General features: G+C 32.1%; 2 protein-coding genes across 5 annotated transcripts; both read left to right on the top strand.

Moving 5' to 3' along the window:
- Nucleotides 1-790: 790 nt before the first annotated feature.
- LOC107613766 (putative pentatricopeptide repeat-containing protein At3g47840) lies at nt 791-7,907 on the top strand. 4 transcript variants are annotated; one of them, XR_015896408.1, is made up of 6 exons: nt 1,411-1,447; nt 1,569-1,672; nt 1,970-2,323; nt 3,751-6,209; nt 6,410-6,480; nt 6,623-7,907. XR_015896408.1 is itself a non-coding variant. In XM_088496842.1 (4 exons), exon 4 carries the CDS (start codon nt 3,792-3,794, stop codon nt 5,979-5,981), a length of 2,190 nt encoding a protein of 729 aa, XP_088352968.1. In that variant the 5' UTR covers nt 791-1,212; nt 1,569-1,672; nt 1,970-2,323; nt 3,751-3,791; the 3' UTR covers nt 5,982-7,907. The 4 variants fall into 4 exon arrangements, 2 of the variants coding, with proteins under 2 accessions (XP_088352968.1, XP_088352967.1); XR_015896407.1 differs by having other exon boundaries at nt 6,410-7,907; XM_088496842.1 differs by lacking the exon at nt 1,411-1,447 and adding an exon at nt 791-1,212 and having other exon boundaries at nt 3,751-7,907.
- A 7,980-nt stretch (nt 7,908-15,887) lies between these two features.
- On the top strand, nt 15,888-21,419 carry LOC107611780 (serine carboxypeptidase-like 45). Its single transcript, XM_088496378.1, has 10 exons — nt 15,888-16,273; nt 16,457-16,558; nt 16,697-16,792; nt 17,756-17,848; nt 17,975-18,054; nt 18,618-18,905; nt 18,987-19,111; nt 19,877-19,969; nt 20,068-20,185; nt 20,691-21,419. Exons 1-10 carry the CDS (start codon nt 15,988-15,990, stop codon nt 20,841-20,843), a joined length of 1,434 nt encoding a protein of 477 aa, XP_088352504.1. The 5' UTR covers nt 15,888-15,987; the 3' UTR covers nt 20,844-21,419.
- The last annotated feature ends 2,068 nt before the right edge of the window (nt 21,420-23,487 follow it).

The raw sequence follows: 23,487 nt of genomic DNA, 5'->3' as shown, positions 1-23,487 counted from the left end.
AAGTACGATTTTGGTCTCTAAGGTGGGTTGAAAATTTTGTTCGTTCCCAACCTTTTTTTGCATTGGAATTTGTCCCTAAAGTTTAACTTGATTTTAAAATCGTCTTTCGAACCAAAATATATTTCCCCTTCTTCACCAAAATCCTCATTTTCTATTCCTCTTTTTCTTCAAACACTAGCGTCGACGTCCGTCCGTCCCTCGCCCTTCCCCCTTCTTCTTTCCCTCGTCTGTCCCTCGCCCTTCCTCTTCCCCCTTCTTTATCTTTCCCTCTAGTCTTCCCACTTCTTTTCCCTTCTGCCTTTCCCCCTTTCCCGTGTTCTCTTTTTTTTTTTTTTTATAATATTTTTGTTAGGGGTAATTTAGTCAAAAATTTTAAGATTTAGGTCAAAAGAACGATTTTAAAACTAAATTAAACTTTAGGGACGATTTTGTATGCAAAAAAAGGTTGGAAATAAAAAAAATTTTCGATTTATACCTTAAAGACCAAAATCGTACTTAACCCTTTTTTAAAATTTGAAAAAGACGTCGTTTTCTAGTAAAGGAGAGGCAAAACCCTAATCTGCACAATGAATGTCTCCTTCCCAAGGTTCTGAAAATCGGTTCGAACTGCAAACCCATGGAAATAACGATTCGATCATATGCAAAAATCGAAGAATTAGAAAACCGGCATTAGACCGTCAAACCAGTCAAAAACCGGTCGGTTGAACCGAACCAGAATCTAGCCGGTTTTTTTAATTTCATCAAAACGCCACCGTTTTGATAGCTGATGCCCCAAGCCCCTAACCATTACCCAACCAACCGTAACTCCATCACTCCACAGTCCACACCACGGCGCAGCACACAGTCCCTCCCATCACCCTCGAGCTCGTGCTTCCTCTCACCGCCAGCGACCTCAGTCCCTCACTTCCGTCCAGCCGCCGGACTGCTCCCGCCGCCGTCGCAAGTTGTAGTCGAAGCCACCTTCGCCATCGTGCAGCTACCGTTTCAGCTTTGGAAGCACCGTCGCCGGGCTCGCCTCCTGCCTCCGTCGCGCAGCTCTGTTCCACCGGTTAGCGCTGTTCCCCCCTCTTGCTCAGGATCTGCTCTGCTCTGTTCTTGTCGAAGACTGTTTCCATAAGTGACCAGGCCACTGCTCTTGTCGAAGCCGGAGTGCCGGTTATTCGCTTGGCCGCCGGAGAACCTGATTTCGATACACCTGCCGTCATAGATGAGGTGAATTCTCGTTTTATTTTGTGTGAATTGTACTTTTATTGCTGCATCTTTCTGCTTTTGATTTAGGTGTATGATAATGAAATTATGATCATGAAGTAATGATCACGTGAATGTTTGATTAATGTGTGGTGAGTATGGTAGGCTGGGATTAATCGTATTCGCGAAGGATACACACGGTACACCCCTAATGCCGGAAAATTTGAATTGCGCAGAGCGATTTGTCATAAGTTGACGGGTTAGCTAATTTATGCACTTCAAGTGTTTGTGTTTTGGTTACTTTGGCTAATTTTTTTTACTGATTTTTTGAGATGGGGGCTTATGTGGCTTTTGACAATTTTCCTGAATTTTTATTGCAGAGGAGAATGGAATTACATATACTCCTGATTGGATTGTGGTAAGCAATGGAGCAAAGCAGAGTATTGCTCAGGCAGTGCTTGTAGTTTGTTCACCCGGCGATGAGGTATGCAATGGCTCTTTACCTTACTTGCGAAGACATTACGCTAGTTAAAGAAAAATGGTGAGTGTGCTTTAAATTTGTGCTGAAATACATGGTTAGGGGAAAAAATTGACTTCAACAATTGATTATGAAAGCATCAATTTGGTTGTATTTTAATAAGATCATGTGGCTTTGGTTGATGACATTTCATGTAGGTTTTAAATTTGGAAGATGTTTTAAAATTTATAGTAGACTATAATTATATTTTAGGATGTTTATTTATAATTTATTAATTATTTTATTTTAAAACGGTTTTTTCAGTTGAACTACGGTTAGATCGGTTGGATCAGTAAACCAGTGAACTAGTGACTAGAACGGTTTGATGATCGGTCCGGTTCTCAGAACCTTGCTCCTTCCTCTTCCTCAGTGTCTCAGTCTCGTCAGTCGCACTCTCGCACTCAAGCTCTCTTGTCTCCGGTCTCTCTCACTGCCTCCGGTCTCGCACTCAAGCTCATCGTAGCTCTCTGTCTCCTCACTGTCTCTCAGTCAGCGCGCGCAACTCGTCATCGCTGGCGGCAGAAGCAGCACGTCCCGGGGCTGGACGTTGTTCTCGTATTTTTGCTTTGAGCCTTGCATCAGCTTCCTCCTCGCCGTCAGCAGCTGGTCCCCGATTTGGTGAGTTCCAACAAATTCTCCTATTCTTTCTTGCGCAACTTTGTTGCTGTAATTCATCTCTGCACCTTGATTTTGTTGCTGAAAGTTGAATTTATTGCTGAAAATATCACTGAGCTGATTTTTTTCTTGCTGAAAATCATCACTGAGTTGCATTGTTTATGATTATCATCACTGAACCTTGAATATATTGCTGTCTTGTTGAAAAAATCACCTAGCTAAATTTTTTGTTGCTGTAATTCATCACTGCACCTTGATTTTGTTGCTAAAAGTTGAATTTGTTGCTGAAAATATCACTGAACTATTTTTTTGTTGCTGAAAATTATCACTGAGTTGAATTTGTTACTGATTATCATCACTGAATCTTGAATTGTTGTTGTCTTGCTCACTTAGCTAAATTTTTTGTTGCTGTAAATCTGTAAATCATCTTTTGCTGCTGAAAATTATCACAGTTGAATTTGTTGTTGAAAAATGAGGTTCATGCTCTCTGCAACTCAGAATAAAATTGTTTAGTTAAATTGTTGTTCCCATGCTCTCTATTTGTTTTTTGTTTGCTTTTTTGCTAGAATTTTAAAAATGTCTTCATCAGAATTCAGTTGCTATTATGAATTATTCTTGGTATTGATTTGTGAAAAAAAATACACAAATGTATATATAGATGCAAATCAAAATGAAGGAAATGTTGGTCAAGCTTCAAATTTGTCCTATGAGGATATAGATGTCGAGATCACCCCGTTGTGTTATTTTTTGCTCTCTCTTATTCATTTAAATTGAGAAAATATTTTGTACCAGTGGCTAGTTTATTATCTCTTTTTACATCATTAGTTATGTCTAAAAATTGATACTTGATTGTTATTAATGTTTGTGAACACATGCATTTTAAGTTTTAACTTTTGATTTTAATTTTATTTTTATAATTTTACATTTTTATTTAATTATGATCGGGTCAGCGAATCAGTGACCCACCCATTGAACCAGTGAGCCAATGACCCGGTCGTAATTACCGGTTTGATTCTGATAACTATGGAATTAATGACTAAAATGTTATTTTTATAAAAATGTAGGAATAAGTTTGGTTTATATTTTAAAAGAATAAATTACCATTTGTACCCATGAAAGATACAGATGCTAACAAATGTACCTATATAAGAATAAAACGATAATTGTAACTACGGAAGATGGTTTTCGTGTGCCAAGAGTACCTAACAGACCAATTACGTAACCAACGTTTGGGTACTCTTGGCATACGGAGGTCATCTTCCGTGGTTACAATTGTCGTTTTATTCTTATATGAGTACATTTGTCAGCGTCTATATCTTTTATGATACAAATGATAATTTATTCTATTTTAAAATATCATAATTAATTTACAAATGAAGTCTAACTAGTCTCTTATTCTCTTTCGCTGTTCTTCTTCTTCACCTCTTAAGCCTCACATGGTGGTTAGAGCACTGAACTTCATCTTCCATTCATGCCCTCCTCCTCTCCGCCTTTCCTCCTCCTTCTGTTGCTCCCCCGCCTTCCTCCCTCCGCATCCTCTTTCCTCCGATTATGGCGGCCGCAGGATGCCGTTTTGCGTGGCACAAAAGGCTTCTGGGGACGTGTTTGGGAACATAATCGATGTGCCTCTTCATTTTCCGTCCATCCAAACACGCCCCATTTTGTTCATAATATGCTTGACCTTAACTCCGAACTGAAGCAACTTGTGAAATGTTCTCAACTGCATAAAGCAAGGCACATGTTTGATAAAATGCCTCACAGAGATGAGGTTTCATGGACCACAATAATAGCTGGTTATGTCAATTCTTCAGACCCTTTTGAAGCGTTGATCTTGTTCTTAAATTTGTGGATCCAGCCTGGTCTTCAAAAAGACCAGTTTATGATTAGTGTTGCACTCAAGGCTTGTGCTCTTGGCATGAACATATATTTCGGGGAATCATTGCATGGATTTTCTGTGAAGTCAAGTTTGGTAGACTCGGTATTTGTCAGCAGTTCACTAGTGGACATGTATATGAAAGTAGGCAAAGTAGAGCATGGTTGCAAAGTCTTTGAAGAAATGGAAACCCGAAACGTGGTATCGTGGACGTCCATTATTGCAGGGCTTGTTCATGGTGGTTATAGTATAGAGGGATTATTGTACTTCTCTGAAATGTGGAGATCAAAAGTGGGTTGTGATTCATATGCATTCGCCATCGCTTTGAAAGCATCTGCTGATTCGAATTCTTTAGATTGTGGGAAAGCTATTCACACACAAACAATAAAACAAGGGTTTGATGAGAGCTTGTTTGTGATTAACACCCTTGCTTCCATGTATAATAAATGTGGAAAACCAAGTTATGTCATGAGATTGTTCCAAAAAATGAGGATGCCAGATGTAGTTTCATGGACAACCCTTATTACAACATATGTGCAGATGGGAGAAGAAGAGAATGCAGTGGATGCATTTAGAAGGATGAGAAAATCAGGGGTTAGTGCCAATCAATACACTTTTGCAGCAGTAATTTCTGCATGTGCAAATCTTGTTGTTAAAGAATGGGGCCAGCAGATACATGGCCATGTATTGCATCTAGGTCTGGTGGATGCCTTGTCAGTGTCGAATTCCCTCATTACACTTTATTCAAAATGTGGGATGTTAACTTCGGCTTCAATGGTGTTTTGTAGTATGGCTATAAAAGATATTATTTCTTGGAGCACTATAATTGCAGTTTATTCTCAAGCAGGTTATGCAAAAGAAGCTTTTGACTATCTATCATGGATGAGAAGGGAAGGGCCAAAACCGAATGAATTTGCTCTTGCTAGCTTGCTTAGTGTGAGTGGAAGCATGGCGCTTCTTGAGCCTGGGAAGCAGGTGCATGCTCATGTCCTATGCATTGGCCTGGATCATGAAGCAATGGTTCATAGTGCACTAATCAGTATGTATTCAAAATGTGGGAGTCTAAAAGAAGCTTCTAAAGTATTTGATGGGACTAAAACTAATGACATTATATCATGGACAGCCATGATCAATGGGTATGCTGAACATGGATGCAGCCAAAAGGCAATTCATTTATTCGAGAAGATTCCCAGTATTGGTTTAAAACCGGACTATGTGACTTTCATTGGGGTTTTGACAGCTTGTAGCCATGCTGGATTGGTTGATCAAGGTTTCCACTACTTTATGTCAATGATTGACGAGTATCGGATCAGTCCTTCAAAAGAGCACTATGGTTGCATGATTGATCTTCTATGCAGAGCAGGAAGATTGAGTGAAGCTGAGCTTATGATAGGAAGCATGCCTTTCTGTAGTGATGATGTTGTGTGGTCTACCTTACTTAGAGCCTGTAGGGTTCATGGGGACATTGACAGAGGAAGACGAGCAGCAGAAAAAATACTTTCTTTGGATCCGAATTCTGCAGGAACTCACATCACCCTGGCTAACATATATGCTGCCAAGGGGAGATGGGAGGAAGTTGCGCACATAAGGAAGCTAATGAAGTCAAAGGGGGTAATAAAAGAGCCAGGTTGGTCTTGGATAAATGTCAATGATCACTTACATTCATTTGTTTCTACGGATCAGTCTCATCCACAGAGCGAAGATATCATAGCCATTCTAAAACTACTAAGTTCAAGAAGAGGAGACTCTTTGCTGGAAACATGTTCAAGTGAAGATGTTGAAGATTAGCAACAGGCTAAATTTTCTATCATTGTGCTTGTGCTACAATCACAATTTTTCCATTAGCATTCATTACATTACATAGATTTCAAATGATTGTTGGGAATTGGTTGCCCAACTGCAATCACATGAACGCTCAAAATCCAGCTTATACCAGGTTTCTATGGAATTTGAAACTGAGACATCATTTAAATTACTTCAAAGATATTTTGAGGGATGAAAGAAATTAATCAAGAGGTAATTTTTCATTGATGAAAACAGCATATGCTTTCCATCTTCCTGTAAATATTAGTTTTGCTTCTTGTGAATTTATGCATTCTTTTTATTTGTACAGTACCCTTAGATCACTCGCTGTGAAATGTATTGTTGAATAACTTGGCTGGTGATCCATAATAAAAAAAGAAAAAAATGTTCTATTCATGTGTTACCATTTGCAGGAATACGATCAATACTAGAATCAAGCTTTACTAGTTAACTTAGCCTCAAAACCCTTCTTTCTTCGGCACAGGTATGCATTCCCTCATGCATTATTGATAAAATTGGCTTTCTATTGTTGGCATGGAATAAGTTTATGCATATAATGTCAGAAACTAATTTTTCTATTGGTGCAATGAGTCTAGAAATTAACTAACGTGATTCGAGATATGCAGGGGACTGAAGAGAATAGCAAAGTTGGCTTTTTACACAAAACCACATTCACAATTTTGAACTAATATTCCAATTAAGGTGAATTCTATGGTGTCTATTACTTGGTACCTAAATTAACTAACTTGTTCTTTTATAGTAAATTTTAAATATTTAAAAATTATTTACTTTTATACTTTTTAAAAATTAAGCATCACCTTTTAGGCATCATAACAATCACCTCCAATTTAATAAGAATTCTTTACGGGAGATAGTGGGTTGCCTCCTTGTATATATGAAGTTTGTGTGTTGTGGGTAAAAATCATAGTTCATCTAGGTTTATTTTGACGTGTACTATTTTTATTTATTTATTTATTTTTTTGCGAAAGCAGCTTTGGAGCAATGGCGGGTATCGGCGGGGATTTACCCGTCTGGGGACGGATATCGGGGGATTTTTCTATCCGCGGGGATGGGGAACGAGTACCCGTTAAATAAATTCCTGCCCCTTGGGTACCCGTATATTACCCGTTTCTGTAAAATGACTAAATTATCACTTATATATGGAGAAACCCATTTTTTGATCATCCTCTCTGCGCCGCATCCCTCCCTCCCCGCACATTCTACCAACTCTCACCGCCCTCTCACTCACTGTCGCCACCTCATCGTCGCCGTGTCCTACACTGCGCTCGTTCAACAGCGTCGCCACCTCCTACTCCATGCTCGTTCATCGTTGTCGCGGCTTCCTAATTGGTCTTCCTCATCATTGCTGCCTCCAGCCGAATCGTCACCAGCAGCCTTTTCACCGCTCATCATAGCTGCTCCCGCAGCCTCGTTGTCTACGCTGCATCATTCTTTCCTTCTGTCTCACCACCTCTTGTATGTCGCCACCTTCTGTACTAAGTCCCTTTCTCTAATTAGTTTCTTTTGAGTTTTTTTTTTTTCAACATTTGGGGGTTTAAAGTTTGTTAATTTTGAGTTTGTATCTCTGTTTGTTCAATTGTTTGTGCAATTGTTGCTGAATTTTTATTTGGAGGTTTAGGATTTGTTCCATTGTTAATTTTCTCTGTGAGAAATTGTTTGATATTAGGTGTAGCAATTAATCTAGTATTGAAGGTTTTTGCTGGACATGGCATGGGAACAGAAGGGGATGTTATGATGCTTGGGTGGAAGGGCCAGTAAAGAAGAACGAGAAGAAGGACTGGATAGCCTTTGTACCTTGTAAGTTGTAACCATTTGGTTATATTATTATCAGATATACATATATACATAATGGCAACTACTCAAATGAAGATGACAAAAATATCTTTTCATGAAGATGCTTTGTTTAAAAGTGTGGTTTATTTATTTAGCCACACTTTAAACAAAAACAACACTTTTATAAATATCAAAATCTAACCATACAATCTATTATCCAAAGATCAAAAAGAAATATATTCACATGAAGACAATTATAAAATCTTCATTGTAGTATCCACCTTAATATGTTGTTGCTTTGCTTAATCTATTGAATAGGATGAGGATACATTTGTTATTGTTTTTGTTCAGATTGATTGATCTATTTTATGTTGTGCTTGTTGCTTTTGATGCAAGTGTTTAAACCACTAAACCTCTACGTCCAAAAAAAAAAAAAAAAAAACCACTAAACCTCTTACTGTTTGAGTGCCCTTGGAGTATCTAACTATTAAAAGAATATGAGTTAATCTGGTATTGATTTTATATTATTATGGATTGTATTTACATTTTGATGGAGGATTATGTTTTTCTTTCTTTTTTTCAGTTTTTCTTTTTAAAAATTCCGTGGGGACCAAATATCTGGCGGATATCAGGTACCCGTCACGAATACGGGGTGGGAACGCGGAACTTTTCGGACGGGCTGAGCGGGGGTTAGGGGGCGGGTGGCATATCCTGTTCCCATGGGGATCCGATGCCATCTCTATTTATAATTCCTTTAGAAATCACTTCACAAAGCTTTTGTTGCTAACCATTTTTCATTCTTTTCAAAAAAGAGACCTTATAAATATTTCATGAGTGATGTGTCAAAGAAACAAGCATGTTTATCCATTTTTGAAAGCAAGATCAAGGCTTCACTGAACAAGTCCTCTTTACAAAAGCCAACTGATCATACTATTATATTTTGTGACATTCAAAATGTAGTGTTGTTTTAAGTCTCCAACTTTTGAATCAAATTTCTTCGAGGCATCTCTTTAAACAGAGCCTGGCTTCATCCACTCTTCTATTCTTTCAATATCAATCACTTATGATACTATAACCCCCCCCCCCCCCCCCAACATTAGGTTTTAAGTCCATTTTCGTCAAAGTATCAAATATAGTAGTTGCCTCATTCACCTTATCAAGAAAATATCCATCTATTGAAGCATTCTTTGCAACATCCTACAAACATTTTGAGGGCTTCCCTGGTTTTTCCTTCCTTACATGCAATAATTAATTTGCCAGTGACAAACCCTTAAATAGAGTTCAGATCTGCGACGGATTAGTACCATAAAAAAAAATATAGGTATGAAAGTCAGGTCTAATATTAGTTTCCACCATGGTGAATTATACGGTAAAGATATAAGTTTAAAGATCTTTCATTATATGGGATGAAAGAGAAATTAAAAAAATAGGTCCTATACTTTGAATAGTAATAAAATAATCAAAAATAACTATAAAAAGAATTTATTTTTTCTCTCTATATCACCTCAATCTAAATAATAGAGTGACCCGTAACCGACAACATTGTAAAAAATTCTCACGTCCAATCATCTTAGTCAAAATTTTCTCTACCTCATTTACTAGCCCCTCTTTACATAGCCCATCAATACATTATTACATCAAAGCTTAATTGGTTACTTCTCCAATATTTGCATCAATTCAATCGATTCAATATTTTACTAAATAATTAGTTAAAATTTATTTTTCTTAAAAATATATAGTTTTTATAAAAAATATTATTTTATTATATTTAATTCAACTTTAATTAAACTTTTAAATTTCTAACCACTTAAATTTAATAACCATTTTGAGAACCTTGTCAATAATCATAGTCAGAGACATTATAGACTCTTAAGTGATCCAATCCAATACAGAATCCATATGCCACCCGTTCATATTTCAACATCTTTATAAATAACCTGATGCATTATATCATCCATTAAATAATATCACATACTCCACAACACTTTTTAATTTTATTATGGAGGTGAGGATGGGGTACGACTCCGTTATAAAATTCAGGTGTGCTTTACATGCATGTGGTGTCAGTAGAAGAGAAATCGAACGGTGCGAGTGGGAGGGGTCTTGTCGGACGGTCCGATTTGCTCTAACAACACGAATTTCTAAAAAAAAAATTAACTATATATAGAACACGAACGATCCGATTTGCTTTGTTGAAGATTCAAAATTTCTCTACTTACAACGGACCCTCCGATTTGATCATCACCTTTTCCATACACACAATTCAGCATAATCCGAATTCTTCACACTGCAGCTCAAAAAGAACTACCCCACACATTAGTCTAACACCCCAAAAATCCATAACCAAGCATAACACATTCGTGGTTTTCATAACCGAAAAAATGAGCCTACCCCACAAATCCAAAATATGCCTTATAAATTCTTATCTCCGGAGCCCCATACTAATTTGAGCATAAGAATCATTACATATATTTTTTCTACTTAACCTAACAAGTCTCATGATAATATATAGTCACATAGTTCAGATATATATATATGGTGCTCTATACTCACGCGGAGTTTAATTTATTATTATATTTTATTATTTGTTTGGACACCAATAGTGGCTATGTATGTTACCCATATCATAAAAAGAATCAAAGCCTTTGCATAGTTTAATACTAAAAGTGGATAAGCTTTGCCTCCACTTGTATATTTTAATAAGAATGATGAAAAGGACCCAAAATTTCAAGTGTAAAAAAAAATTAAATTAAATAAAACACAAATATTATTACTCATAAAAAAGAAGGCATGCCTTTGCCATATTTGCAAGAATCCAAAAGTATAGGCTTCACTAGCACTCTTCTTCCCACACATTTTCCAAGTATGATGCTCAAAAGTCACATTATTAACCACTTCTATATACACATTGTTATAATTATAATATACACATTCATTTCATTTCATATTCAATTATTCCTAGTTTACATAAAATTTCCCAAGCATTATTATAAGCACCTACTACTATTCCTTTTATCCATCACTTTTTGTTTTGGAGTTGGTTGAGGATTAGGACTAGAATTTGGTTTTGAGGGTCAAATAGAATACCAAAGAAATCAGTGACACACTAGAGTAGTGCTAGTAATGATGAAATTTCAGAAACCTTTTGTAAAAGCTTACTAGGTAGGGACCATTTTTTATTTATTTATTTATTTAATTAATTTCTCTTTTCCTTTACCAGCTCCTTGAGCTGCACGTATAATAGAAGCATCATTCTCAAACAAATTTGTCATTTTATAGTTTGGTTTTATTTTTTCATACTCATTCAAAATGTTGTATTTCCTTTTTCTTCCTTATCTTACGGAGATAAAATAAAGGCCTATAAAATTAAATTAAATAGAGTGGTCTATGGAGACAAGGTTTTGTAGCAATCACACACACTATGACTAAAGCCAAACCATTTTTTTCTTCTCACCATCTATTGTTGAATTTTGTGATTTTGTCCATTTCAATTTTCAAACACCTATAAATAGTAAATACGTAATTTTTTTAGATATTGACCAAATTTTGATGTAATATTCGGTTATTAAATTTATGGTGTTTTTAAAATTTTAAAAATAAGAGAATACATTTTCTATGTATTGTATATTTAATATTAAAATATATAATATGTTTCCTGTGTATTGTATATTTAAATATTAAAAGTAGAATATATCTCTTGCGAATTATATTATTTTCAAAATTTTTAAAAAATATCATAAAATCTAATAATTAAGTGTTATACTAAAATTTATTCAATATCTAAAAAAATTAGCCATATAAATATCCTGATTGCATATCTATCATAATATAATATTTTGAAAAAAAAAATTATAGAGGTTTGACATTAGCGTCTCTAGTAGGAATTTATAATTTGAGATTCTTTGAATGTTATAGAAGTAATTATAGATTATTCATAAAAAAATGCTTTTATATTGATAATAAAAATTAAACGAATCATGGAGGTTTGACATTAGTCCTTCTAGTAGGAAGATATAATTTGAGATTCTTTGAATGTTATAAAAATAATTATAGATTATTCATAAAAAAAATGCTTTTTTATAATAAAAATTAAACTCACATTTTCCATGATGTAGGGAGTTTTTGTTTATGAATTGTATTGACACTTTTTCTATGTAATAAACATAAAATTGCTAAAAGACTTAATACTTCCCTAAAAGTAATGCAAATTGGGTAAAATTAGCTAAAATTAGTTGGTAATAAAACTAATAAACCAATTAACTTAAAAATAAAAAGAAAAAGCTAAAAAAAAACCCTAAATTCTAGATGTGAAGTTCATTACAATAATAGCAACAATTTGTGCAAATGAAATTGTGAATTGTGAATTGATGAAGGACCCACATGGAAGCTGGTGTGGAAAGGTTTGAGGCCACCATGGGAGACATGTGGCTCCATAGAGGCTAGCATGTGAGTTTGTATGAAAATTAAAAAAAAAAGAAGAAGAAATATACAAGTTTTTAATGGGGGGGGGGGGGGTATTCTTGCTTTTGCACCACAAGGACAAAAAGGTGTATTTGAAGAATAAATAATTAAATAAATAAATAAGAATCAATGTGTTACAAATATCATGATTATAAGAAATGCCTTTACACAACTGGTCAAATAGAACAAGTTCATTCCCACATAAGTACATAAAGATAAGTCTTAACTCTTAACCACCACAAAGGGGAATAAAAAAAATATTAGGCTTTTTAATAGGGCTTAGCTCATTTCATTTCCAATTCCACTTGTGTTATAATAATAATAATAATCTATATCAAATTTCAACAGTACACTTATTATGGGCCTGAGAAAATCAAACCTCATTCCCATATCTTGTTTCTTTAAATAGCATAGATTCTGTGTGAAAGGGTTATATACTACTAAATAATAATATAATTGTTATCACTAATATTAAAATAGTTTAATTATTTTGTTAATTTTTATAGTTTCATTAAATTTATAATTAATTCTCTATATATTTTTTAATTAAATTTCTACAATATTTTTAATTTTATAATTAAGTGTTTTTCATGTCAAAATATTAAAATTAACAAAATATAATTTTCTCAAAAAATATATAGACAAAGATCTAATTAAATTCTTAATTATTAATAATTTTAATTTGTGAATAAATATTTAGTTAATTCTAATTTTTATACTAAAAAATACTTAATTACAAAATTAAAAATAGTGTAAAAAATTTAATAAAAACATATAAAAATCTAATTATAAATTTGATAAAACTATAAGAATTAGTAAAATAATTAAACTTACTATTAAAATTCAACTAAAAAGAATATAAAAGCATGCTAGTATATACATTAGAAAAGTAGTTATCACATGTACTAAGAATATTAATATTTTATTGATTTTTATTATAAAATATATACATAATTAATATTAATGTTCTTAAAACCCATAAAAATTTTCCTATATATTAATCATTTAAATTCATTAGTGAGTATTTTTCTTTTTCCTTGTTCTTTTTATAGTCAGTGAAGCATTTGATTACACTTTAGAACATGTAGGTTCTCTGACAAAGGCACAAATGCAATGGTTTATTGGAAAAATAGGATGGCTCTATTTTCATTGGAATCTCCATTCTGTAACCATTTATCTTGTCTATGTTCCAAATCTTGCTCGTACTTGTTGATCAATAAAAGCTAATCAATCAAACAATTTTCTTTTGGGAAATCCAAAAAGGAACTGTGTATCTCAGATTTATGTTATCTCTCAAGTCTTAATCTTATGAAGAAATGTGGCATTTTATTTATTTATTTATGTATTTCATTCCACAAAATAAATAAATAAAATAGCACAAACTATATTTACTTCTTTTTAAGGATAGGTGAAATTCAATTCAGCTTCTCTTTATTTTAAAAATTCAAATTGAAAACTTTTTTCTTTTCTGACTTAGTTATTTTACTAATAATGTATTTGATGCACTTATATTTATTTATAAACATAATTCTGATTAATCTCTTTAAAATGAGTTGAATGTCACATGGACAAATAAAAAGAAAATAATACAAATTAAATCACATTAAATTTATCAAATATTTAAAAATCTCATTATAATAATTTGCTCAAAAAGTTATTAAAAAGGAAAACTATTATGATAGTGATTTTGCTATTTTTTTTTTTTTAATTCTTGAAAAGTAACCCATAAAGCATTTTCATTTTTCCTTGGAAGCGACAAACTCAAGAAAGATACCTAAGGATATATATATATATATATATATATATATATATATATATATATAATAACTTATTTTTTGTTTTTTTCCCAAGGTGCAAAAAGGATATAAGATCTTTGATGCTAATGCATCAATTAAGAAAAAAACAAAATGCAAATATTATTTTTGAGAAGGAATTAAACTAGTCCTTCAATCAAGGCATATACATATTTCATTTTCATATGATGAAAACTTAGACTATGTCTCATAATTATTTTTTTTAATTTAGTTTATGAGACAAAGGAGGCACAGCTTGGTGATTAGTACCTGTGTCACATCTCTTTCAACACCATTTTCAGGCCTGCAATCATAAAGCTAACACTGCAATCATATTTAGAATAGAATACATAAATTCCATCCAACATTCTGCCCCACATTTCAAACCCCTTTTTTCTATGCTCTCTACTCACCGGCTACCATTTCTTTTTTCTTTTTTAATAGTTAGGTTTTATGTATATATGATAGGAAAAATTTCAAGTGTATCGGGAACACTAGTGTTTCAATTGTTTTAATCGTTAATTTTAATTAATATATATTATATATATTTTTTATAATTCAGATCAACGGTTAAAACAACTGGAACACCGATATTTTCAGTACACTTAAAACTCTTCCTATATGATATATGTAATTTTGTTTTGACTTATGCAATATTTATCATTAAATGAGATATAGATATTTTGACTATAGTAGATGACAGCGTTGAGACTTGTTGGGACGGAAAAGAAAGCGTGTGTTAACACAAGGTGAAAATGTGAGAGGTAAAATTAGGGTTAGGAAGAATAATTAGAGGTTGAATGTGTCTTTTTTTTTATGTAATGGGTCTAAAGTGTAGTCTATTATTCACGTTGTTCACGTTTTTTATTATTTATTTAACAGAATTCTATTTGGATTGATTTTATACTAATAATAATAGTAACTAGTATGTGAATTAAAAAGATTTATATTATATCCGTTTAAGGAAAGAGAAATAAAATATGTTTTATAAAGATATATTTTTTTTGTAGATATATTTTGATGAGTTAAGTATTTTTTATTTTTCCGATCTTTATCAATAACAAAACTATAAACTTCGAAGTATTAAAAGAGACAATATCTACGAATAATTCATTAAGATATTAATGTAAAGTCCTACATCGATTGAAAAACAAACAAAACACACATTTTATGAAAATATTTTGATCTTCTATTAATACCAAAATATACAATATCCACAAACAGATAGACTGGATTATTACATGTTTATTAGATTATTGCTCACTGAAAATATACCATTATTTCTCAAATTAACTAACCTCAAAATCCAAGTTAACTCTCTCCTAACATATGTCTTATTCAATATCAATTGATATGGAATTAATTATATCCAATAATTATTAATTTAGAAAAAAATATATTTCATCAACAACTATTAACTTAATTAAAGGATATTATTACCAATGAGTTATAACTCAAATAACATAGTCTTTTCATACTCATCTATGAGATCGTGGGTTTGAGTCTCCCTATCTTTAATAAAAAAAATAATTAAAGAATATTATCGCTAACAAGCTATAACTTAAATAACCAAGTTGGGTTGGTCTAGTGGTTAGCTCACTAGTCTACTTAAGCAAGTGTCGGGGGTTCGAATCCCGTTTTGTGCATGCAGCAACCCATTGGCCAGCGACAAACCCTTAAATGGAGCTCAGTACTCGCCTAAAAAATATGTATATTTCATCAACAACTATGAACTTAATTAAAGAATATTATCACTAACAAGCTAAAGATTGCGAGTTCGAGTCTCATTCCTAACTTTATAAAAAAAAATTAAAGGATATTATCTAATAGGTATACAAAAGTTGTCCTTTTAAATAGAAGACAAATCACACAAAAACTCTTGACTATAGTGTTCTTTGCCTCACTCCTCTGATCTCTCTTTCTCTCTCTCTAAATCCAAAAGCATGGCAAATGCCATGGCAGTGATGTTGTTGTTTCATCTGAGTTTATTATTATTATTATCTTCCATGGAGGTGTTGAGTTTTCCATCCTCCTCCTCTTCTTCTTCTTCTTTTGATGGAAATGAAGATAGAATTGGAATGCTTCCAGGACAACCAGAAAACATAGAATTTGAACAGTTCTCAGGATATGTAACTGTTGATCAAAAGAAGCACAAGAATCTCTTCTATTATTTTGTTGAATCACAAACTCATCCTTCTTCAAAACCTCTTGTTCTCTGGCTCAATGGAGGTACTACTACTTCATCATCATTATTCTCATTTCTAACTTTCGATCAAATAATAATTATTATTATCATCACTTTACTTATTTATTTATTTATTTTTTTACATTCATAAACACAAGTGAATTTGGATATATTAATTTGTTTCCATAATATTGATCAATGTTTTTATTCATGGTTTATTTATTTAGGACCTGGTTGTTCATCACTTGGAGTTGGTGCATTCTCTGAAAATGGACCGTTTAGGCCAAATGGAGAGTTTCTTATTAAGAATGAATATAGTTGGAATAAAGGTACTAATAATAATAATTCAATATTAATGCAATTTCTAATAAGTAGTAGCATAAAATGTTGTGAATTTCATTCATTGGTTCATTGATGTTCTTCTTATAATATATTATTATAATTATAATTCTAATTGAGATTTTCAGAAGCAAATATGTTGTATTTGGAGACACCAGTTGGAGTGGGGTTCTCTTATGCCAAAGCTACCTCCTCCTATTTAGAAATCAATGACGAGGCAACAGGTATCTATCAACTTTTTATTATTATTATTATTATTATTATTATTATTATTATTATTATTATTATTATTATTATTATCCAAATTCAAACTCGATTTATTTAAGATTTAATTATTTTGTTGGTCTTTATAGTTTTATCAAATTTGTAATTAAATGTTTATATATTTTTTTTTCAAGTGGATCTTTATACTGTTTTTAATTTTATAATTAGATCTTTCGTAATGTAAAAAATGTTAGAATGAACTAAATATTTCTTGGTAGATTAAAAGTATTCGTAATTAAAACCATAATTAGATCTTGACGACCGCATGTATTTTGGAAGAAATATTATGTTAGTTTTAGGGTTTTTGTCTTTTTGATATGAAAAAAAAAAAAAAAATATAGAGATCGAATTAAAAATTTAATAAAACTATATAGATCAATTGAATAATTAAATTTTAATTATTTTCTCTATTTTTAAGACTCTAACCTAAAATTAAAAAAAAAAATAGTCTTAGTCCAATTCCATGTTAATAATACCCTTAATAGAACATAACCTTACTTCGGACCATTTAATTTTCATTTTTACTTCAATCTTTTGGGAAAAAGAAAATAAATTACAAAAGGAAAAGTAAGTTTTTTGCTCATCAGAAAGACCCTTTTAAATTATACCCTGTATTGGGAAAGACACATACCATAATCCATATCCATGCTTCTTATGCTTTTTTTTTTTTAAAAGTTGGCATAAAAACAGTGATTAATGGTAAAAAAGAGAAAAAAAAAAGAAAAAGAATAGTTATGCTCACACATATTTGGTATAGTAACTTTACGTTATTATCATTATTACTCATCTCTTGTTCCTTAAGGAATATATGAATAGAATCATCGGAATACTATAACTTTTTATTGTCCCTGAATCATTATTTACACACTTTGTCTTCTGAAAAAGTGTTTTTTTTTTTTTTTTTTAATTTTAAATTTCTTAAGCTAGGGACAATGTTGTATTTCTTCAACGCTGGTTCAACAAGTTCCCTCAATACAAGAACCGAGATCTGTTTCTAACTGGCGAAAGTTATGCAGGTAATTAATAATTAAATTAAAGTCTAGAAAATTAAATTTCATTACAAAAGCATGTTACATTAATTATTAGCCATTATGTGTTCTAACAACCATATTGATGTATATTATTAATTAAACATTTTTTAGGGCATTATGTTCCTCAACTTGCAAAGCTCATGATTGAAATGAATTCAAAGAAAAGGATATTCAATCTCAAAGGAATAGCCGTAAGTTAGAAATTCACTTATCATCATCATCATCATTTTTTATTTCCACTATACTAGAAAATATCATTGAAAAAATTATAGAAATAAACTTTTGAGTAGTTAATTTTAATTAACCTTTTTTTATTGTAAAATTATTTTTTAACCTTTATTTTTTAGAGGATTTAGGATTTAATTAGAGTCCGAATTCAGAATTTAGAATTTAAAATTTTAATTAACTTTTTTACTGATACTAGTTGAAAAAGTTAATTATTTACCTGAATTCGTTATCGTGATACTCGATGTCTCGTATACCCTAATAAGTATGTCAATCAAGAATAATATGTGTGCGCGTATACGTGCATGTGCATATACGTTAGTTCGTATATTAAAATGATGTATTACTTACCCAAAGAGTTATTTAAAGATAGTTATATTATACTCGGTGTATGACGTATCAAACCCTAATAGTTAGGTCGACTATCGAGAATAATATAACTTAGTGATGATTAAATAGAAACATTAATTGTGTTTTGTAATTAAGATATTAAGAAAGTAATTAAGGTAGTATGATGATGGAAATGCAGTTGGGTAATCCAGTTCTAGAATACGCCACAGACTTCAATTCAAGGGCAGAGTTCTTTTGGTCTCATGGGCTAATATCAGATTCAACGTACAAGATGTTCAGCAATGTGTGTAACTATTCAAGATATGTGAGTGAGTACTATAGAGATTCACTTTCCATGGTTTGTTCAGAGGTAATGGGACAAGTTAGCAAAGAAACAAGCAAATTTGTTGACAAATATGATGTCACTCTTGATGTTTGCATTTCCTCTGTGCTTTCACAATCAAAGGTTATTTGTCCTCAATCCCAAGTGAGTCTTGTGAATCTTTAATTTAATTTAATTTTCACTCTCCTTTATTTATTTACTATTTACTATTTACTTTTGTGGCAGGAAAAGAATGAGAGGGTAGATGTGTGTGTAGATGACAAGGTTACAAACTACTTGAATAGAAGAGATGTACAACAAGCACTTCATGCTAAGCTTGTTGGTGTAAGAAAATGGGATGTTTGCAGCAAGTAAGATAAATTAAATCCTTTCTTAGTAATCAATTTTGTGTGGTTTTTGTAGAGGTCGAACGCTAGATTTTTTGGACATTAAAAATTAAGATTTATAGTCGATTAACGAAAAAACAAGATAGCAAATACTAAAGTGAAAATAGAAATAAAAAGAATTATTTTATATCACGAGACGAGCTTATTTATAAGTCAAAAATAAATTTTATTAAAAGCGACGGAATTACAAAATAGTAAATACTAAAGTAAAAATAGGAATAACAAAAATTATTTTATATAACGAGACGAGCTTATTTACAGGTTAAAAATAAATTTTATCAAAAACGACGGAATTACAAAATAGTAAGTACTAAAGTGAAAATAAGAGTAAAAAGAATTGTTTTATATAATGAGACGAGTTTATTTTGTAGGTCAAAAATAAATTTTATCAAAAAGAATGGAGTCACAAGATAGTAAGTACTAAAATGAAAATAGGAATAAAAAGAATTATTTTATATACTGAAACGAGCTTTTTTATAGGTCAAAAATAAATTTTATCAACAGTGAGTGACAGAATTACAAGATAATAAATACAAAGTGAAAATAGAAAAAATAAAAGAATTATTTTATATAATGAGACGGACTTATTTATAGGTAAAAAATAAAATTTATCAAAAGTGACAGAATCATAATTAAAATTATGATATTATATATGTTAAAAGGGTAATCTAATAATAACTTGAATGACCTATATGTTGACCTTGTTGATAATGTGTTTTGTGGTGACAGCATATTGGACTATGATATGCTTAATGTGGAAATACCTACACTTCCTCTTGTTGGATCACTAGTAAAAGCTGGAGTTAGGGTCCTAATTTATAGGTAAAATATTCTCCTTTTCAGATGCTTCATTTTTTTTTTCACTGCTAATTAATTAATTAACATAATTAACCATGTGTTGATTATTTTTCTCAATACAGTGGAGATCAAGATTCAGTGATTCCACTGACTGGAAGCCGCACTTTGGTTCAAAAGTTGGCAAAACAATTACAACTTAATACAACAATTCCTTATAGTGTATGGTTTGAAGGTCAACAGGTATATATATAACTATACATATTAATCTTCTTTTATATCTATATATATAAGTTCAAACTTTTTAAATAAAAAATCATTTATATATCAACATTTTTCAAATGATGAGAGACAAATTTGTTCATTTTTTTAAATTTTAAAAGATGATTTTAGCTTTCTTGTGATGATTTAGTCAATTTCTTTTAATTCAAATTGAATTTAATTTTTATGTATTATCAATTAAATTTTTTTTACATAATAACTAATAGAGTGAAAATTCACGTGCAGTTATTTTCATGTAAAATTGATAGTTGAGAATTATTAGATAATTTGATATGTTTGACTAAATTGTCGTTTAATAATTTTTAACTATCAATTTTACATAAAGACAATTTTACATTAATAAAAATAATTAATTTTAAAAATTTTTATACTGACAATACATCAAAATTAAACTCATTCGAATTACATATAGGCATTAAAAATTAATTAATCTAAAATTAATAATGAAATTATGTTATTATTTTAGGTTGGTGGATGGACTCAAGTTTATGGGAACAATATGCTTTCATTTGCCACAGTAAGAGGGGCAGCACATGAAGCACCTTTCTCACAGCCTGAAAGATCATTTGTGCTTTTCAACTCATTCCTACAAGGCAGGCCTTTACCACAAATTTTCTGATCCCCCAAAAAAAAATTCCCTTTTTAGTTTAGAATTTTTTTTTGTTGCCCATGATATCCTCTAGTCCAATAGGTTAAAGAGTAATCCGTCGTGGATCTAAACTCCATTTAAGGGTTTGTCATTGGTCAATAAATTACTGCATGCACAAGACGAAATTCGAACCCCAACACTTACTCAAGCGAACAGATGAGTTGACCACTCGATTTAGTTTAGATTTTGTAAGTATAACCATGGTCACTTCATACCCCATATATTATTTATTTATCATTTGTAAATCAATGTATTTGTGTCTATGCATAATGTCAAAAGAAAAATATGAAAAAAAAAATGGAAAATGTGAAGGTTTTTTTTTTGTTTTTCTTGGGGTTGGATTTGCCGTACATTTTTGTGTCCTTTTCTTGTTACTTGGGCTTTGTCACAAATATAAGGAGTTGTTGTCATGTAAGAGAAATTATTGGAAAAAAAAAAAGGAATTGTAAGTTTGTAACAGAATATGAGAGAGTGTTTTCTTTGTCTGAATTTCTATACAAACAATGTGAATCAACCATGTAATATAAATTTTTCTGCTTTTGCATCTAACTTTTTTTTTTTAAGTTTTCTCATAATAATGCAATGGTTTCTAGTTATTAAGGGGTAAGTACGATTTTGGTTCCTAAAGTTTTGTGCCAGAATCGAAATCGTTCCTCTTCTCATTTTGGATTTAAAATCGTCCTTAACATTTTTTTTCGTATTAAAATCGTCCTTTTAAATAAAATTTTTAATTTAATTCCTAAACTACCCCTATTTTAATAAAAAAATAAAATAAATATAAAATAAAAATAAAATAAAATAAAAAAAGAAAGAAAGAAAGGGGGATACAGAGAAGCGGGGTGGGTGGGGAGAGAAAGAAAGAAAAGGGTGGGGGGGGGGGGCGAGAAAGGGGGGGAGGATGGAGGGGGGAGAGAAGGGGGACGTCGCACCGCCGCCCGCCACCCGCCGCTTCTTCTTCTTCTTCTTCCCGCCGCCGCTGTAAACGCCCGTTTCTTCTTCTTCTTCCCGCCGCAGCACCGCCGCCCGTTTCTCACCGCCGCCCGCCGCTTCTTCTTCTTCTTCTTCTGTGATTTTTTGTGAAATTTGTTGTAGAATATTATTGTTGCTGATTTGTTGATTTGTTACTTTCTGTTTCTGCTTGTGTTAAATTTGTGTTTGAATTTGTTGATTTTCTGTTTTTGCTTCTATGTGTGGAGGTGGAGGTGGAGGTGGAGGTGGGGGGTGGGGTGGGGGGAAGGGAAGACGGGGAGGGGGAGGGGGAGGGGACGGGGTGGGGATGCGGGTTGGGGGGAAAGGGGAGGGGATGGGTGGGGACGCGGGTTGGGGGGGAAGGGGGAGACGGGGAGGGGGAGGGGGAGGGGGAGGGGATGGGGGGTGGGGTGGGGGGAGGCGGGGAGGGGGAGGGGGACGGCGACGGCGACGGCGTTGGTGATGGTGTTGGTGGTGGTGGAGTGGCAGTGGGTGTTGATGATGATGATGATGGTGATGATGATGTTGATAATGGTGGTGGAGTGGCAGTTGGTGGTGGTGGTGGTGAAGGAATGAATTATGTTGGTAGTGGTGAAGGTATTTTTGTCAAAAAAAATAATTAAAAGGACGATTTTAATACGAAAAAAAACGTTAAGGACGATTTTAAATTCAAAATTAGAAGAGGGATCGATTCTAGTACAAAACTTTAGGGACCAAAATCGTACTTATCCCAATTATTAATTATTATTACACCATAAAATTGAGATAATAGTAATACTCATTATTAGTTTGTAACTATACCATAAAAATTAATTATTAATATATAATATATATTAAAATGAATTAATTTATATTTATATTTAAATACAAATATATAATGTTTGAATTAAAAAGCACTAAGCATACAGAACATGGGTTCAGGCTTAAGACAGGGAAAATGAGAAAAGGCACATGTGCTGATGTGCTTCACAAACAACACCAAAAGCAAAGAACATTTTTTTTATCCTCCAATATGAAGAGAAAATGGGGCTCATAATAAATTGTGCCCCTTCAAGTGATAGAAATTTAATAAAAGATTTAAGAATATGTTTAAAGAATTCATTTTAACACTTGATCTAATATTTACCAATTAATTTTAACATTTTCTTTCTTTAAAAAAAATTGTATGTACTATAGTAACAATAACTAAGCCAATTACTAGTGTGCAAAGAGAATTATATTATGGATTCTAATTTTCTGTACCTCTGACTTCTCTTATTTGAACAAAAAATGTATTTGTAAATATTCTCACCACTCACCAATGCTGAAAATCTACCTTAGGAGGATAGCATTTGAAAGAGATTGAAATTGAGAGACAAAGACTAAAAGATAGAAATTAAAATAAGTTTTTGTATTGTGTTTGGTGTAAAGTAGGAGATAGAGACTGAATAAGAATGAAGCTCTAATTTAATTTGCACAAACAGTAAAATTAAAATTAATTAATTAAAATAAGAGTATTTTAGATATAAAATATTATTAAAATTTCAGTTTACGTCTCAAAAAATTTTAATCTAAATACTGAAATATTGAAATTTTGGGAACAGAAATTGGAATTTTAGTACTCATCTCTGGACCAACAAATATTACTGAGTTCTAATTTTCTAAC

The sequence above is a fragment of the Arachis ipaensis genome, chromosome B8, assembly GCF_059453495.1.
Source record: "Arachis ipaensis isolate K30076 ecotype BB chromosome B8, ASM5945349v1, whole genome shotgun sequence".
NCBI lineage: Eukaryota > Viridiplantae > Streptophyta > Magnoliopsida > Fabales > Fabaceae > Arachis > Arachis ipaensis.
Note: the sequence above shows the minus strand (reverse complement) of the source record. Positions and strands in the feature narration are given on the sequence as shown.